At 43.6% G+C, this 19973-nt stretch overlaps 1 protein-coding gene across 1 annotated transcript in view; it reads right to left on the reverse strand.

Annotated features, from left to right (window-relative positions):
- Positions 1–19973, reverse strand: part of DROSHA (drosha ribonuclease III) — a 104660-nt gene that overhangs the window by 5953 nt on the left and 78734 nt on the right. The window contains exons 26-31 of the mRNA XM_054583909.1: positions 16513–16557; positions 14856–15013; positions 13597–13702; positions 3013–3154; positions 1472–1554; positions 1277–1380 (exon numbers count right to left, since the gene is read on the reverse strand). Of these exons, the coding sequence (XP_054439884.1) occupies positions 1277–1380; positions 1472–1554; positions 3013–3154; positions 13597–13702; positions 14856–15013; positions 16513–16557 (638 nt within the window). The remainder of the gene's footprint in view (positions 1–1276; positions 1381–1471; positions 1555–3012; positions 3155–13596; positions 13703–14855; positions 15014–16512; positions 16558–19973) is intronic.

Consider the following 19973-nt stretch of genomic DNA (forward strand, 5'->3'; position numbering starts at 1 on the left):
GCAGTGGCACAAATTTCTCTTGGCCTCAGTTTTTCTTCTCGTAAAAAATCCTATATACCGTGTTGTGGCTTTTAAATAAAAGCAGACGAAAAGAGCTGCGATCCTCTGCTGCCACCGCAGGGTTTTCCCGTGAGTGCTCCGAAGCTGGAGCAAGCCCGCAGGAGGGGCTTCGGTTCCACGCGGAACACGCACACAGAGCGGTGCGCCTGCAACCCTGTGCGTCTAGACAAGGGGCAAACCGGTACCGAAACTGGATTTTAAACATTCTCAGAAACTCAAACCCAGAAAATGCCTTGGGAGGCAACCTACCTATGTTGACAATTCTTCCTTTTTTGTAATTCCTCTTTGAAACTACCTTTTGCATGAACGTGTGAGTGCCTCAATATAATTACTCCACTTCAGAGTCAAACCCCCTGTTTTCATCAAAGCCGGCGTTGTGTGCAGAGTGACCTGCATTCTTTTTGAATTTCTGGCTACCACTCAAAGAATAAAGATTTGTCACTAAAGATATTCAAAAGTACTCAGCAGCTTTTGATGCACATTCTAAGAAAAAAAAGTTCCAAATATTTGAGTAACACAACAGTGAAGCGCTTTCGGAGCCCGCCTGAGAGAGTGTGTCTGCCAGGCAGCAGGGGAGGCTGACGGAGCTTCAAAGAGGCAGCAAGGGACACCCAAGTCCCGTTACAAATTGAGCAGGCACGATCCTCTAGCCTAGAGGCACAGCAGAGGTTACAAGAAATATCAACATAAAAATGTATATAGCCCTGAGTGGCGTGGCTCAGTGGGCTGGGCCTCGTCTTGCAAAGCAAAAGGTTGCTGGTTCAACTCCCCGCCGGGTTCCCTGGTAGGGAGTATGTGAGAGGCAACTGATCCGTGTTTCTCCTGCACATCAATATTTCTCTGCTCTTTCTCCCCACCTCTCTCTCTCTCTGAAATTAAATAAATAAAATATATTTTTTTAAACGTATATAAAAACTCTTTCATCTGAATTGTTCTTATCTTGGTCACCTAATCTTAATATGTCTTCCTCCCTGGGTATAGTTCAAACTGCATTTTAGAGATGGGAAATAGCCAAGATAATCAAATGTGCCCCATCTACTTAGAGCTAAAAGACTGAGAGGCCCAAAGAGTTCAGTGCAGGGCCAGGCCGGGGTGAGGAAGTCTCCGTCCGGCGCCCTGGCCCCGGTCACCCTCGGTGAGTGGTTTTCCCTCCAGGCCAACCGAGCATCGACTCCAAGCTCCCGGCTCCAACGGGCTGTGGGCAGCGAGTACTCACTTGTATAGAGGGATGTCTGGCTCTTTTCCTTCTGTCCTAAGTGTCAGGCAACACTGCTGAAGCTGGGATTTGGGGTCATTCCAATCCTGATTCAAAATGAACTCCTGCAGCAAGTGCCCAGAAAGCAGTTAGTAATGGGTTCTGAGGTCACCAAGCGTAAAGCACACAACCAATTTAAATTTTATAGGAGCTTACTTTTAATCGTGGAAAGAAACAAACATTCATGAAAGTATGAACATATTCCAAATCCTTGTCAATGTACAGTGCTGCAATAAATGCTGAAAAAGAGAACATTTAAAAATAAACTACAATGCATTGCCATTTTCCAGAAAGAATGAGCCCTAGATGATTAAGAAACATTTTAATAAGGTTTTCAACTTTCAGGCCCTCTTTATTTTTCAGCATTACCATTCCATCTTTCTTTAAGCAAGAACTACTCTTTGTCACTAATATTAGAAGCAGCAATATAGATGTGTGATTAAGATGCACAGTCATAGAGTACAAAGACCAAATTACGTTTGGCTGAGTCAGTTAAAATGACAGGCTAAATGCCATTGTACAGCAGGGGAAGAATGATATCGGAGAACACAACCATGTTAAGATCAAGTAAGTCAGAGTAAAACGTGAAGATCAGCTATGACACCAGAATGAGCACATCCTGGGGGCCTGCCATCCTCAATGCCAATCTTGAGGGGGTCGCCCATGCAACAAGGGTCTGTGATACATTTCATGAACAGAAATGAGACAATTTATAGATTCGATCTGCCCAAACTCAGAAAACGTAATGCTGGGCTTAATGACGATAACAATATATCTAACTTTCCATTAATAAATGATGAACTCGAAGACAACTTAATTAAAAGGTACCTTAACCAAGTAAACAAATGGTGAGTTTTTAAAAGAATAAAAATAGCTTTCATTGAACTGAAAAAAAAAATGCAGTAAGAATGATCATTGAACTTAATTTTTAAATAATTTTAATCTTTAAGTTATTTTTTTTAATTGAAAAAGACGTTTTTTAAGGTTCTTAGTTAGAATGCCTTTGCGCTTTGTCAATGAGCTGCTTCTGGCTGGTAGACTTTAATATCTGTAGACAACTCCAATCATCAAAACTACCCTAACGTTAAAAAGTTCCAAAGCCCAGGGTATGGCCCATTTATTGTAAAGTAGTATCAGAAACAATAAAATTTGTGTGTAATCCTTTGGTTAGCTATAATAGCATTATTCATAACGCTAATAGGCCATATCAGAAAGTGTAGAAGACGACAATGTTTGTCCATAGAGCTTTGAGCCCATTGAAAACAATGGTTAGTAGTTTTAGTATTTGGAGAGTAAATTATCCTTCTTTCTTCTATGTCCCTATATAAAGGCTGCTGGGTGGCAAAAAAAGCTGTGACTGACTGCCACCAACCTTCACACTCTGTTGGGAGTATGGAGGGATGTGAGGGCCGAGCTCTAGGACGGAGGGTGCGCGGGGCTGGCACCACTGGGCACCGGCTGGACATGGGACGCATTATGCACGTGCCTTAATTCCAAATTATCCTCCTTCAAATAAGCTTAATTTGAAGGAGAATATTTAAGCCTACTTTAAAGTGTAAATACGAATTAAACTAGAAAAGCGGTTTCTTTAGTTAGAACACAATAACAATGAGAAAAAAGGAGGATAAATGTCAGCCCTTTTGACTTAAACTCTGAATTTGCGGGTTAGGAGAAAAGCTTCCTGCTGTAGGACTCACATTCCAGAAGGTCTGCCAGGGTCTTGGTCCGAAGGGCCACAGGCCTCTTGGTTTTGTCGTTGGTGATGGCGTACTCCTGCATGCCCAGCTCCTCTGCCACCTTGGCTTGAGTTCTGTTATTCACCAAAGAGCTGCGCAACAACTGGCCCAAAGGAATCGAGGTATATTTAGATACCATTTCACTTTTGGCGTCTCTCTTGCTCCTGGTGTTGGGACCAACTAGCCTGGGACGTTTTCACTGACAGGGACACCAGGGGAAGGGATCACTTAAGCCCTCAACCACTACCCCCAGGCAGCAGTGACTAACGCCATATGCTTCTAGCTTCTCTTTAGTAACTTACTCTGCTCCTGGGTTTTACCTAACTGACATTTAAATAATTCCTTTAATTGTTACTTGTAATGACCAGCGCCGCGGGAGACACTGTACTATTCTAAAGGTCACAGCTTCCATTAAGTTGAATGTTATCAAATGAAGGAGCATGAAAATTTTTTAAAATTAACTTAACTGAAGTATAACTTACATACAATAAAATGCGCTCATTTAAGTCCAGTTAGATGAGTTTTGACAACATTCTACGCTTCCATCATCCCAAACCAGTTCCCTGTGGCCCTTTGCAATCAGCTAATATAATCCATCCCCCCACCTAGCAAACTCAATCTGCCTTCTGTCACTGCACATTAGTTTTAAAAAAGCATTTCTTAAAGGTCTAAAGCGAGCTTCAAGTTTCACAGCGCTGATGCTAATTTTGATAGTATAGAATTTGGGGAAGTGATGTTGTAGCACACTATTCAAAAGAACTTAAATCATTTACTACATTTTTACTAGTATTATAGTAACGATTTCTATTACCTATCCTGAGTTACAGTTTTTCAAACTGTGACCCTTTATCTTTCATCAAAATTAAAATGTAATTTTCATATTTAAGATTCAGAAACTCAAAACAAAAATTTCTACCAGGAATTTCAGTCAGCTAAGAGTCCTCCAAGAACTATCCAAGTAGGAACACTAAGCAGTGCATCCAAGTGCACAGCCCATCCACAGAAGAGGTGCCCCACACATGCCTGGTTTAGGAATTCAACACCTGCCCACGGCTCAGACTAGAGGAAACGGGGAGGAAGGCGCGTGGCAGGAGCGCGAGACACAAGGAAGCGAACTCACAGAACAAAAGCCGAAAATAACTGTCCCCAAACTCTAAGATTTGGGGGGAACGTGTACCAGCAATTAGGACATTTCTTACACACTCTTAGCCTATCCCAGCTCCTCGCTGTGGAGAACACCCGTGACACCAGGGCCAAGGAGCAGCAGGCAGCAGCGAGGGGGCTGGTGTTATACCCCTGCCGTTCCACGTCGCACTTTGCTTATTAGATGCAAGTTTTATGTTCTGTGGCTCCAAAGTGTCACTGAAGCTTATGAAAATCAAGATTTATTCTCAGTGCTTGAGACTGCATCCTTGACAATAGATAAATAAGAAACAATATGTTCTTAATTTGTCTGACAATGATTCATGAAGCAGAATTACAACTTGATCTTCATAAGCCATGCTTGCTGTTGAGTTTGAGACGATCATGCTTTGCTTGTCGCTGCTCCCTTCCTCCTCCTGTGTCCCCCAACTCTATCTTTTCTTCAATATAATGTTTCATTAAAATTAATATCCACAGAGAAACTCAAAATTAAAAAGGCCTAGCATATAACATTAATAGAAGACCCCAACCAATAGGGAGCCCACCAGGCTAATATCCTGCAATTACAGCATAATTGCACTGGAATGCAGACACCTTTCTTGGTTTGGGTGTTTAGTGGGAGGGGCCGAGTTCTCAGCAGAGGCCAGGAGGGAGCAGGAGGGCTACTTTGAGAAGATGGCTCTGCTGAGTAAGTTAGGTCCTCTCTCAATACATGCTTTGGGTGAGAGGAGGAAACGCTACTTTAGGCTGCATATGTGGAGACTTCGAGCCTCAGAAGCAACAAGCCTGAGGGAGACATAAGCACACACAAACCAGAGTGCGTCACCGGTCACAGACCCAGCTGCCACGTTCCGGCTCTTCTCATTCAGTGCAGCGCAATAACGCTGTCAGAGGGGGAAGGGAGAAAGCAGTGAAGATGGAAACAGAAATGCTTCCAGTTTTCTTTAAGAAACGCCTTGATGGGTCTTAGAGTAGTGAGATGGCCAAAAGAAAGTGAGATCTTTACCTTCTTGCCAAAACTCAGAATGGAACCAAAAGTCACTGGGGGGAGAAGGGAAGCTATAAATCACCCATGTTTTTTGAGTCAGTGTGAATTTAGAAGAGGAGCTGAAAAGCGGTAAGACCTTACACTTTAAACAAAAAAGTCCAAATGACAGTTCTTTAAACGAAAACTTCCATCCTTGGCCTTTGCCGAACTCCGTGGCAGAATGGATCCTGCTGTTTGCCAGCCAGTGGGACCACCCAGGGATCACAAGGCAGGCTCCACCCCAGGTTATGGCCGTCGGTGTGGCAGCTGTGGAGGCCCTGGCCTGGGAGCTGAGGCCGCTAGATGATCAACAACCCACTGCTGCCATCTGGGGGCTGCTCATCTCTGAGGGATCAACACACTGTGGCAGCCGCGGTCACAGCTCGGCCACGGCATGCGCAGGCGCTCCTCTCCTTCCAGCCTCCCAAAGGCCTGCTGGAGGCCCCGGCCCGAGCACCAATGTTTCCGAGGCTCACTGACCTCGCTGTTACATCAGAACCATGAGGGGCTCTTGAGAAACAGCACTCAGGTCCCTTCTAAGAACCAAGGACTTAGACTCTCTGGGGATGTAACCTGGACATGTGCAAGAAAAAAATTTCATGCAGGTGCATTCCAGGTAGTATTGAGTCAGAACTAAAAACAAATGAGTCTGCCAGTGGGAGACAGGTGGGTGTTAACAGTGTGACTGTTTGTGTCCCACAAAATGCATATGTTCAAAACCTAACCCCTCAAGATGATGGTATCAGCAGGTGGGGCCTTTGGGAGGTGACTAGGTTATGAGGGTGTAGCCCTGATGAATGGGATCAGTGCTCTTATAAAAGAAGCCCCAACCCTGGCAGGTGTGGCCCAGTTGGTTGGAACATGGTCTTGAAGACGAAAAGTCGCAGCTTCGTTCCCTGGTCAGGGCACAAACTCAGGTTACGGGTTTGATCCTGGGCTGGGGCACGTCTAAGAAGACAACCAATCAATGTTCTCACACTGATGTTTCTCTCTCTCTCGAAAATGAAAAAAAAATGTCCTCAAGTGAGGATTTAAGAGGGAAAAAAAAGCCCCAGAGAGCTCTCTAGCCCCTTTCACCATATTAGGACACAATGAAAAGTCTGCACTCAAAAGAGAACCCTCACCTGGCCGTGCCGGCACTGTGACCTGGGACTCCCAGCCTCTAGAACTGTAGCAAGAAACTGCTGTTCATAAGCCCCCCGGTTGGCGGTATTCTGTTACAGCTGCCTGAATGAAAGGGGCAGCAGGAAAGGGTTTTCCGGGAAGAGGGAGCAGCCCTGGCAAAAGCAGGGACCTGTGACGCAGTAAGGTGAGGACTCGGTGAGAATGGAGGAGAAGCTAGAGCCCAGCAGAGAAGAGCTGATACAGGTGCAGCTGGCCGGCCTCTGGGTACGGAGGGTCTTGCAGGTAATGTAAAGAAGCCTGTGCTCTCCTGTAGGGGGCAGCAACCCCAAAAGGTGTCAAAAGGGGGCAGGGGCAAAGGAACTTTTTGATTTCAGAGAGATCATGCTGGTGGACGAATCTGCATGGAGCAAGGCATGGGGCTGGAAAGCCTGCAGATGTTGAGGCTACAAATATCTGCCTTTTATTTTTCAGTAGAAGTCTAGAAAACAAACATTAAGCAGCCAACTGGGCATGAGATAGTTATCAGACCATTTTGCAAACATTGGCTCATGTTAGGTATGTAGTAAAAAGCTAAAGATTTGGCTCCAAGCTGCCTGGTTCAAACTGTGGCCCTACCGCTTCCTGGCTAAGTGACCCTGTGTAAGTTACTAAATCTCTCTAACTATCAGTTTCTACATCTATAAAACGGAGAAGGGCGCATCTACCACACAGGGGGTAATGAGAATTAGTGTGAACGACACGCGATCTAAGTGTCATGACCAGCAGGTAAGGAACACACAGGTGACGTTCGCTGCCCTCGTTACCCACAGCGGCATCATCAGCAGGCAAGACACGCTTCCTCTTCCGTGACCGACAGAAAGTTACAGAAGCCCTAGGATTTTGTCTTCAATGCCGACCGCCACTCACTGCCTTCAAAGCTCTCCATTTTACCAAATGCTAGGCTGTCTTTCCTTTTAACACCTCCCCCCCACACCAATTTCATTTGAAAGCACCAGATAAAGTGAAGAAAGCTGTAGTTAGGGCTCCTCTGTAAAACTGAGGAAAGAACTGCTGAGTCCCTCATGCAATGGCAGGGACCCAAATAAACACTGCAAATCACAAATTCTGTTTTTGAGAATTCAGGGTGTTTTCTATTATCTCAGCACAGCAGTCTTTTATAATTAGTTTAAACTTAAATTTTAATGAGGAAAAGGTTTATTGGTTTAAAACAAATTAAAAAACATATTGGCATTCTTCCTTCAACCACTCTCTCCATTCTTGATTCTAAAGAGGAAGCCACAGCAGTGGGGCTGGAGCTACCAGGGAGGGCCCCCTAGTGTGAAATGAGTAGACTGTGATTATTACTTGGACAACTTGAATATAAGTGCATGGGGTGAGAGCAGCATATATTATTAAAAGTGACAGTGATGTGCCACACAGGTCTATTATACCAAGAGTGGTAGCCAGATGGTCTCCATTTCGTGTGATAACTGGAGAAAAGGTACATAAATGCGAGCAGGCAGAATGCAAAAGCCAAATTATACCAGCGACAGAAAACCTTTCAACCAGGAGGCTGGAGAATCTATCCTCTCAATCTGAATGATTTATGCTTAGTGCTGTCTGGAGGTGGCAGGAAGCGATTAGATCACTGGCTGCAAACTTTTTATTGTTAATCCTTGCTTTCCATTACCCCACGTCATTCCACTAAAAAGAAAAATGCCCACTTGTATATTTATCAAGTCCGTCGTGCTAGTGCACGCCACCACCGGGCCCCGTGCCTTGCACATAGTAGGCATGGGTTTAGCCGCTATTTTTAGTACAGGGCCTTGTAGTAAAGGTTAAGGGAGAAGAATGAGAGTCAAAACGGAAAAAGTTAAAACTTGAAAATGTGGCAAGACAGGCATTCAGATCTGAGTAAATGTTGTTTGAGACCTTCTCACTACTTATCCTGACTCAGCTGGGTAGTTTCTACCCTCAAACACAGTAACTTCAATCTACGAAATAGAACCTCTTCCCACTACATTCCAATTCAAATTTGGTCATCCCAGAACAATTCTGTAAGTAGGCCTTCTTGAATATTCAACTTGTAAAATACTATGTTTTTTGCCATCAGCATTCAAAACCTGAAAACCGTAACTTCATTAGCTCAACGGTCCTTATTCACCATAAAACCAGTGTGCAAGGGAGCGGCTCAAAGCTAAATGGTGCCTCTAGGTGTGAGTTACTGTGGTTGTGTGTCCTTTAATCACAATAATGAATGGTTTGCCATCACCCTCGAACAACTGCCACTGTACCAAACAATCCCCCACAATTTTTAAATCAATTTTAACCTTTCAACATACATAAATAAGCTTTCAGCTTCTTTCCTGACACATGAAACAATGGCCACTTCCTTCCAGCCACTTCCACTTCCTCCTCTGCACAACCGAGCTGCCTGTGAAACTCGTGTTCGCTTGTGTGTTTATCAAATACATACAGGGGGCCGACCATACGCCAGGCACTGCTAGGCATATAGTAATAAATAAAAACAAGCTCTCGCAGAACTTCTAGGTTAGCGGGATGGGCAAACGGGAACAAGTGCATGGAAGGAAAAGATCACGGAAATTTGACTGGGGGCCATCAGGAAAAGTGTCCCCTGCCTCCAGAAGTCACATTAGAACTGACATCTGACCAAACAGTAGAAGAAACCGGACAACTGAGAGCAAGGGCTGGAAGCAGATCGCACCCCAGGTAGGAGAGCGGCATGTGCAAAGCCCGACGGCAGGAGACGAGGAGGAACTCGAAGCCGGCCGGTGCGGAGGTGCAGAGAGAAAGGAGCAGGCGGCACGAGGCCAGGCAGGTGGGCAGGCCCGCCCACTCAGGGCCCTGCTCGTCCTCTGGTCACTATCCAGAGAACAGCTGAAGAGCATTAGACTGGGACACAGCAACTCTTCATTCATCCAAAGCACATTTGCTGATACTGACCCTTACTGGTGTAGAGGACACTTGGAGAGAAGCAGGTTTGGGGGTGAAAGTCGGTTTTATTTTGGACATGTTAGGTTTGAGGTGCCTCACAGAAATCCAACGAGGGGTGCAATATATCGGTTTGTCTGGAGAGTCGAGTGTATCTATAGATTACACATAGATATATAAGTCCGGAATGAGGGGTAGAAGAAAAGGCTGAAGACATAAATTAGGAAGTAGTGCACAGACGTAATTAAAGCCATGAGACCCCTCATGGGAGGAAGTCGGTAGAAAGGAGGAAAGGTTGGAGAACTGGGACACTCCAATACTACGAGGTCGGGGAGACAAAGGGGAACACCCAACTGGACCGAAAAGGACTGGCCTTTTCGCCAACCCATCGGGAGATGGGTTGGGACACGCTCCGCTGGCTGCAGCACGCAGAACAGACTGGATGGGAGGAAGAGTTAACAGAGGGAGACCAGTGCAGGAGGCTGCGAGGCTGCCTGGCAGGCCTGAGGCCTCGGCTGTGGAGGGTTGCTGCCTGGGACACTGTCCCTTCAGAAGAGTACAAAAACGCCCACAAGGACAGCCAAGGCTGGCTTTCCAACAGCAGCCTGCATCTCGGGAGGAAATCTGAGCCTGCTATGTCGCTTTGTTTAAACACAACCTAAAATTCCTATCCTTTGCAATTTCATAAATGCCTCCTCTTCTAACGGGGCCTCTTGTCAATCATATTCCTGTCACATTTTGACAGTTATGCAGAGACCAGTGCAGCAGTCCAGGTGACAGAAGTTGGTAGAGAGGACTTGGGTGATCGAGATGAGGTGGTTACGCAAGGGAAAATATTCCCGGGCTTTGCGGATGGTCTAGAACATACAGAAGGGAGGTAGAGGGAGGACTTCAAGGTGACCCCTCAGTTTCTGGCTTGCAACGCTGGCTGGCTCACGTTGCCGCTCAATTACTCGGGGAGCGCTGGAAGCGGACCCAGGTGGGGGAAGACTGTAAGCTCCGTCTTGAACATGCAGACATGCTGAGAAGGCAGCTGGGACTGGAGCTCAGAAAAGAAATGGACTGAAGAGACCTGTTTGGAAGTCATCTCTGCCTACAGAGTGAGACTAATGACAAACATGGAGAAGACTGCCTAGGAAAGACTCCAGTAAGAAGAGAAAATGGCCTGGGGGTGAGCCTTTTAGGGACTGGAATATCCGTTAGCTGCTAGCTGCACGGGACTAAATGCGCCTGCAGAGAAGGCTAAGATAGAGTAGCTGAAGAGGTGAGTGGAACCCAGAAAGTGTAGCGTGATCAAAGCCCATGCCAGACAGGGTTTCAAGCAGGAGAAATGAAGCAACCACTCTCATCACTGAGAGTCCCTGCCTTTTGAAATATGCATTTCAAATGCATATTTCATAACTGTTGCTAGATCATCTTTGTTTTGCCAGCAGATCCACTGGTCCTGTTGATTTTTACCAAAGCTTTCTATGAATAGAGTTAATAAAAACCATTATAACGTAATTTTATCATTTGTTAACATTTTTCTAATAAGCAATCCAAAAATTGTTTAATTTTAAAACAGCAAGGCTGATACACCCATTTTGGATAAAACTACAGTTATGGCACTGGAATGATTTTGGAAAGAACACAGCTGGAGTCTGTCGTAGTCCTGGTTTCACCTTTCTTTACCTGGACCTTGGAGAGAACTTTGTGAGTTTGGGTTTCATCACCTGCTCAGTGCTGGGGGTGGCATGGGGGACGTGCGTGCAGTGACTGGGATGGGAGGAAGTAAAGCTGTTGATCTATAACAGCCCATCTCTACAAAATCCTAGAGTTCATAAATAATTTTGTAGAAATACAGGGGTAAATGTGTATATTTATTTTATTGTTTAAAATAAGATTTTATTTAATTTTAGAGCGAGGGGAATGGAGGGAGAAAGCAAGGGAGAGAACCATTGATATGAGAGAGAAACATTGATTTGTTGCCTCTCGCATGGCCCCACCTGGGGACCTGGCCTGCAACCCAGGCATGCGCCCTGACCAGGAATGGACCGGCGACTCGATGGTTTGCAAGAGGACGCTCAACCCAGAGTCACAGCAGTCGGGGCGAATGTGTGTCTAAGTCATACATTTTCAACAGTGGCCTCCATATGACCATAAAATGAATAACTACTTCATGCCGTTTGGTTTGGTTTGGCCATTTCTCAGACCAACCAGATACTCTGACAGCTATGAAATCTATTCCCTAACGGAAGATATTGAATGAACAGTTACTGATTCCCTAACATAGAGCAAGGCACTAGACACTTGTTTGTTTCTGGTAAATGCTTATATGTTCTTAAGTTTTAATATTAACTCAAGATAAGGACACTTTCTTTTCCATCCAAAAGCAGTTAATTTTAAATGATAATCAAACTGTTAATTTTAGATTAAATTTAAAATAAGAGTACTGCTGATTTCCCATAAAACGATATGTGGGTTATGGTAGAGGCATAATAAATATTCATTGAGTGGGTGAATGAAAGGACTATATTTTGTTGGGCTTAGAAATTCTGCCGAAAAGTTACATTTAAACATAGCCAAAACATCATATTCTCTGATCCAATATTTGTGCCTCTGATAAACTATTTCCAGGGTTCATAGTTGCAGAGGTAAGATCCACTTCTGTTCAAAGCAAAACATGCATAAAATTTGCAGAAATGCAAAGTAAAAAAGACCTATTATTTGCTTCAAGCACAATAAAGAAGAAAGCCTCACTAACAAACTATATTATAGTGGACTACTACTACAGCAGGCCTCCAAAGCGGGGCTTTTCCTAAGGGGGTACCTCAAACTACAAAAAGTACCACAACTTACAAATACTATGTTTTCCCGATATATACACATCTATGATAGAGTTTAATTTATAAATTAGGCATAGTAAAAGATTAACAATAATTAACAAAATAGAAAAATTATAATAATATACTGTAATAAAAGTTATATGAATGTGTTCTCTCTCCCTCGCTCTCAAAGGATCTTATTGTACCGCACTCACCTTCCCACCTACAGAGAGCACCTTCCGGCCTCTCTGTGGAGCACCCAATTGCCAGCATCGCCACTCCTGGGCTATGGGGCCCTTGGTAGGTAAAATATGGGTGACTGAACACAAGCACCGCGAGGCCATGACAGTGGATCTGCTACGTGACCAGTGGGCAAATAGCATATACAGCAGGAACACGTGAGACAAAGGGATGATTCACATCCCTGGCAGGCGTGGAATGGCAAAGATTTCATCACACTACTTACAACTGTACACGATTTAAAACTTGCGAATTGTTTATTAGAATTTTCCCATTGTATTTTCACACGATGGTTGATCGCAGGTAATTGAAACTGCAGATAATGTGGAGCTACTGTGTTTTTCTTTTGCTCAGTAAAGTACTTGCTTTCTCAACGCCTGATTCTAGAGGGACTACTCAAAGGCTATTCCTTGTGCCCTGAGAGAGCATCATGACTGGCTTCCAGATATGTTTTGTTCACCACTCCAGTTATATTATTGATCAGTTTCACAGAGTAAAAGTACACAGCTAATAAAAAAGCTCAATAAAGCTTTATAAAATGAGACAAAAGTGAGAATGGGGGCTGTTTTACTTTGTCCATAAATCAAACCTTGTCTCTATAAGTCCCTTTCAACTCCACCACGGCCTGCAAACTATTGAGTCCCCAGTGTCTCTCCATCTTCCGATTTTTCATGCTGTGCCCTTGTTTCGACAGTCCCAGTGTGTGGAATACCTTTGCACAGAAATTTCTTCTCACAACTTCCAATGGCCAAATACTACCCATTTTAAAGGCTCAAACCTCAGCAGGTCCATGAAGCTTTCTTAGAACTCCACACCCAAAAGAAACCAGATTATCTTTTCCTAAAAAACACAAGTGAGCAGTTTACCTATGCCTCTTCATAATATTTATAGTGCTTACTTATACTTTTTATATTGTGTATGTATGTGCACACACATACATACTAAGATAGGAAGGTAGGTAGGTAGACAGACAGACAGATAGTATTTGTGGTTATTTACTTACATTTTAAACTTCTCCTATGGATGGACTAGGTGCCAACTAACATTTGCTCCCCCCATGAAGCCTAGCTCAATGCCTCGCACAGAGTAGGCAATCATTAAATGAAAATGAGTTCTTACCACATATTGCTTTGTACATAATTTACATAATTAAATGAATAAAAGCACATGATATGCATGCTAAAGTCACCAAGAATTATGTCATTTGGCTCTTCCCACCTCCACTCTCTACTCTACAGCAACCTTACTGGAGGGAACGATTCAGCACAAACTCACAGTTAAGTGTCCTTCATGATGGTCGGGGAAATGAATGAACAAGTACTCCGTGGCCACAAGCTGCATTATGGAGTCACCCAGGAATTCCATCCTCTGGTTGTGGCCTCTGAATAAAGGAACGCCGGGGAAAGATCAATTAGTATTTATGGACTTCAAAAAAGAAAAAAGACACTATTTTAAAAGGCAGTGTACTTGTTCATCTTGCTTTAAAGCACAAAACTAAATATAATTCCCAAGACTTCTCAATAGAGAAGAGATCTAAGTCAATATACATTGAGTTTTAAAAAGAAGTAAAGTAAATACTATCTAAGGATTAAACAACTGCTAAAAGAAAGACTGGCATAAGGTGCCTGCTCTGAAGCGTAGGCATACCAATTGGAAAAAAAAGGAGAGTACAGACAACAATAATGCACAGACAGTCTCTATACAGACGGAACAAAGCACAAAGGGCCAAGAATTTTCTTTGCTAAATCTTTACTTCATTGAAATATGGGGGGAGGGAGTGGGGAGGTGGTGTCAAAGTAACTGTGAGTACTCAAAAACAGAACTTATCCTTGTATTATTATTTATTACTTTGTATTTTTCCCTGCAAACAACATTTGCCCACCACTGCATATACTCCATTATTTCAAATCTGGAATCTAGTTTAAGAACACTAAAAACAACTAAGACAAGATTCTTTTATGTTTACAGTTTAGAGAGAGTTGTGAATATCTGATTTGAGGGAAGGAAGCCAAAAACTGAATAAAAAAACAGCATGCAAAGAAATAACATTCTGGTTATTTTCTTCATTACTATGCTAGCTCATCTTCAAATTACTCCTCTAGAGCAAGGGTAGGAGGGCCAAATTCAGCCCAGGGCCTATTTCTATAAATAAAATTTAATTGGGATGGAGACATGTTCATTCATTTATATTTTTTCTATGGCTTCTTTTATGCTACTATGGCAGAATCAAATCATTTTAACAGGGACCACATGGCCTATAAAGCTCAAAATGTTTACTATCTGTCCCTTCACAGAAAAAGTTTTTACTTCCTTCACACTCTCCTTACACTTTATGAAGAAATTAGATGCATGACAATGAAACCAAAAATAAATGGATTGGAGCATATCCCCTGTTCCATGCCAGCGTCTGGCTATTACCCATCTCACGATTTCCTGGAAATATGTCTGAAATTCCCTTGAAGGGCATGCTGCAAAGATTTGGGACTGCCTGTTTAAATGGTCACAATGGGACTATGTGGGTACTTTTAACTCACAGGGTCAGATGGTTAAATCCCACAGTTCTCAGTGTGAATGCTCTTGCCAGAAGCCGAACATGAGTAAACATGACTCCAATTGCTTCTTCAAACTCAGTAAGTTTCTGTAGAACTGGAGAAGTCTCAATAAGTTGTCGATCAGTGTTTGGCTCCTGTAGCTACAGAAAAAGGGAAGTAAATAAAAATCCTGTATGGTTTTTGGTTACAAGAGTAATTATCAATTCTAGGATAGTGTTTTGTAAATTCCTTCTCCCATGGGCAGAAATTTCTGAAAGGCCAATAAAACATGGAAGCTTCTTTCTCATCCCTTAGAATGGCAAACAAACCTAATATTTAAGGAAGGTTCAAGTAATATTTTCCAATCTTCTATCAAAATTCAAGGCCAAGTACTGTACACAGATGGTTCAAAATCCCAAGTATTATACTAACTCTCCAAGGAAGAGGCAAGCTGAAGAACTGCTGGTAGAGAACACATGTCTCTAGTAATGCAGTGGTTCTTGGACTTCAGTGGCCAGCAGAACCCTTGCAGGGCTTGATAAATGGACACGGCCAGGCCCTACCCCCGAGTTTCCAAGTCAGTACGTCTGGAGTGAGGACCAAGAACTGGCCTTCCTGACCAAGTTCCCTGGTGATGCAGACGCTGCAGGTCTGGGGACTGCCCTTTAAGAACCACTGCATTTCAGTAACTTGACCGCTTTGCGTGTCTTCTGGGGACCAAGCTATTTCGGCAAATGAGCATCACTGAAACTGGATTCAGCTTACAATGGAGAGTATTATATCATTAGGCAGGTGCTCAACATACTAATGAGCCTTTAACAATTGGCAGAGAACAAATGTATAAAAGGAAATTGAAACAATCATTTCCAACAACTGCGGGCAATTTCATATTAATAAAATATTTCTAAAATACATTGAACTAATGTCATTTATTACTATAAAGTCTCTCATAAGAGAGTTCAGTCAACAGTGAGTATTCTGATTATATATAACATATATATGTATATATAATATGTATATGTGAGTATATATATGTATATATATATACACACACACACACACACCTATATGTATACTTATGTGTATCTCCGAAGTAAAATAGAAATAAAAGCAAAGAACAGTAAGAATTTTTAACCCAATTGGGAAAAAGGATGTCACCACATGTAGACCTTTTCAATTCTAAAATCTTGAGTAAAAAGTTATCCCACTGCACTAAAGTGTTAATGTATAATATGTTTCATGCAACCTGAGTCAAAGTCTTCAGTTTCTAAGGTCTAAACCAGGTCACCACTTAGCAGCCTCATTCGGTATTTGTTCTACCCTGTGATAAGCCCGGACCTGCGTCCATGGCTCCTCTAGAGTGGCAGGCAGGAAGGTATACGAGAGTCAACACCAGCTGTGTTGTGAACATCACTTGTTGGGGGAACAGGGAGGACCAACTGCAACCACACCAGTCCCCTCCCCAGCCCCGACCACACAATGCGACGTATGGGATCAGGTGACTATCTGTGCCAAGTTTTCCAATGCCGACACCCCAGCGTAGAGTCGTAATGCGACGGAAGGAAATGGAGGGAGAAAAGCAGGAGGGAGGAAAGGCAAACTGAAGGACCCCGAGCACCAGGAGTCACGACGCGCACAGCAGGCCCGCGGCCACACTCACCTGGAGCGGGTGGAGAGGGTAATTGAGCCAGACTTCGCGCAGGTCCTGGAAAATGGAGTGGTGCCTTTAATGCTCAAGGGAGCCATTTAACACGCTCTAGAGCACTAAATAAAATGCCATTATGTGAAATACTGAACTATTTCAGATGCTGACTCCACTTATTGCAAATTCAATAGTGCTAGCAAACTAATTTTTTTTTAGAGTGTACTCACCACTCAAACTGCCTATAGTGACTCTAATTAGCCTATTAAGCTGGGGAGGAAAAGAGCCACCCCCCGCCCCAGGACGCAAAGACACCTTTTAAAACTAAGTTACACATTTGCTTAACCTAATACACTGGATTAAGTTGCTATTTTAATCATATTTTTTAGTTTACCATTCCCCAGAAATGTGCATCAGCTGTGCCTTTTGCAATTAAAACTCATCTCGAATGTTTTTTATTTCAGGTACTCATTCATTATCATGAGCTGTTTTAAGTGGAGTGAAAAACACCCCATATCTAGTTCCTAAACTCTTAGATCAATAAGCCCACACTTTCACAGTGAGCCACTACAAATGTTTACTTAAAAAACAGGAATGAGTGAATTTTATGGAGAAGCCCAGTACATTATTTTGTCCATTGAGTTAAAACTAAAGGCAGTTATAACCGGAACTTCCTGAGAATTAAAGTGTTTTTCGCTCAGTTTTAGACTCTAGGGAGCCTCCCACTGAATCTACTTTCTGGCCTTGATGCTACATTTTTGAAATAAATAACAAGAGGATTTTTAAAGAAGAAAAATATTTTTTCTAAATGTGGGAACAGGGAGAAGTACAGAAAAATGTACTATCACGTGTGACACAACATAACAAAGTGAGATAAAATACCTGACACTTTTGTATCACTTGCATCTTAATAAAATATACTTAGGTGGGATTTTTTTTGTTGGTTTTTTTTTTTTACTGGCCAATATTTTTAAAATGTTTAAATACCAAACTGTTTTTTTAAGGCATTGTAAACGACTTCTCCTAACCAGCTCAATAACCTTCCCCTTAAATCCTGCGGCATGAGCTACACCGAGTGCCACTCCCGTCTTGCGGCTTTCTCCTGCTCCCTCAATGCTTTTTCCTCCTCCAACACCCAAAGGGACATCCCCCAGACTTCGGCCTGTCTCCTGACCCTTCGTTACCTGCCCCTCTGGAGAGCTCCCCACTCTCAGCACTTGAGCTACGCCCTCAATGAGGATGACTTGTTCATTTCTGCTGTAGTTCTGGCCTCTCATTCAAGCCCCAAGTCCAAAACTCTACGTACCTTCAGAAGCATCTTTTACCTCACACCCAAATGGCCAAACACTAACTCTTCACCTTTCCTTAAGCCAGGGAGCGTGGTGCCAGGGAAGACTGCTGGCTCCGGAGCCAGGTGGCCTGGGTGTGAACCTGACTCCGAGGTGGCAGTCGCTCAGCCTCTCCAAGCCTCCCTTTCCTCAAGCACGAGACAGAAATAATTACAGTACCTACTGCAAAGCGTTTTCCCACGCCTCGATGAGCAATTAACTCAAGGCACTAAACCCAGTGCTGGCACACAGAAAATGCTACTATTAATACTGAGGATATTAACAGCAAATAGCTCTCTCCCCCGACCAACTCTAATCTCCAAAGCTCAAAATTCTCATGAACTTCTTGATTCATCTTTCTCCTATGCATTTTACACTCGAAAATGTTGTGACTTCTCCTTTGATGTCTGCTGCCACCCATCTTGGTGCAAGAGCTCAGCACATGACTCATGAGGAGACTATTCGAACTGCGTCCACTTCCGTTCGAAGGCAGGGAGGATCTGCTGCACCTCAGTGTCAGAGAAAACTTCCTGGGAGGGACCTAGAGTGGAATCCCAGTTCTACCCTGTGTTAGCTTTTCAGCAAAGCCTCTACCTTCAGTTTCCTCTTATAGAAAATGCTCACTGACTCTTGGGACGTTTGTTCATGCATACTTTTATTGAATACCTGTGATGTATTAGCTTTCTAAGATGAATAGACACTACCCCGTCCTCAAAGAAGCCTAGTGGAAAAGAATAAAGGCAAACGAGTACAATTTAATAAACTCTGATAAGTTCTATAACAGTGCTGTACACTAAAGTGCTAGGAAAACGCTGGCTGGGCACGTCAGGGCTCTAAGAGAAGCTGACTCTTCAGATGTATGCAGAAGAACATGAGGAATTAAGTAAATAGCAGAGGGAGAGAATTAAAAACAGGGCACCATAAATGAGAAATAAGTCAGAAGTACACAGGCACAAAAAGGGTACCTCCTAATTGGCAGGACACAGAGAATTTTAGAGCAGTGTCATTAGACATTTGTCCAAACCCACAGGCTGTGCAACACTACACATGAGCCCTGCTGTGAACTGTGGGGTTTGCGGGGTTATGGGGGTCAGTGTTCACCGACTGTAACAAATGCACCACTCTGGTGGGGGATCTTGAAAAAATGGGGGAGGCTATACATTAGTGTCGGGGCAAAGAATATATGGTGAATATGGCACCTTCCTCTCAATTTTACTGTGAACATAAAACTGCTCTTTAAAATTTTTTTTTAATTAAAAAAAGGTAATTCCGAGAATGGTACAGAGGGAGTAATAAGAAAGGAGATGGAAAAAATAGGTGGGAGTCAAATTATGAACACTATTAAATGCCATGTTGTAAGCCAGAAGGACCATCATCAAATCTGCACACTAAAAAGACAGCGCAGAGCGCGCGGGGACGATGGGCCGGGCGGCGGGCGCAGCGGCCAGTTCGACGGTCAGGTGAGCGTGGGGAGGACCGACATTAAACAGCAGCATGGCCAACTCAAGAGGCATGAGGACCAGAACTGATAGGCGTTGCAACTGAATGGATGCACGGAGAAAAAAGCTTAAAGATTAAAAAAAAAAAAAAAAAAATCTAAGGATTCTGGTTTAGATCATAAAAATAAAGGAGAAGTGTATTTTTGAGGCGAAGGGGATGACTGTTTGTGAAACAACTATGTGAATCTGCCCAGCGGCAAGGTGAAGACACTTTTTCCAGTTCCTAGATACAGGGACAGATGCATAAAAACAAAAACAGGATGGGGGCGTGGGAGAATAGGAAAGTTTACACAGGGACTGCTCCCTCTCTTCCCAGGAGGGCCACTGGCATGGACAAATGGAAACAATGGCCCTGAATGTACTGCGTACGACGGGACAGGTTACACCCACCGGAAAACACAAAACCAACGAAAGCTACATGAGGCTGAAAGAGCACATGTCAGCTCAGGCTGAGCAGGAGAAAACGGCCCTGCTCTTCCAGCGCTGGGAGAAAGACACAAGCAAAGCGGCTGCTGGGTTAACGGGAAACTAAGAGTCCCTCAGGGTCAGGTGGCGGCTGTAAAATGCCAGCTGACCCCACCCCCTTCGGGGGCTACTGCTTTCCTGCCAGCACTGCCCTGCTTTGCCTTGTCTTACCTCCTAAATAAAGGCC

The sequence above is a fragment of the Pteronotus mesoamericanus genome, unplaced genomic scaffold (genome assembly GCF_021234165.1).
Source record: "Pteronotus mesoamericanus isolate MK-2021 breed Mesoamerican mustached bat unplaced genomic scaffold, CSHL_Meso_final contig_75, whole genome shotgun sequence".
Taxonomy (NCBI): domain Eukaryota; kingdom Metazoa; phylum Chordata; class Mammalia; order Chiroptera; family Mormoopidae; genus Pteronotus; species Pteronotus mesoamericanus.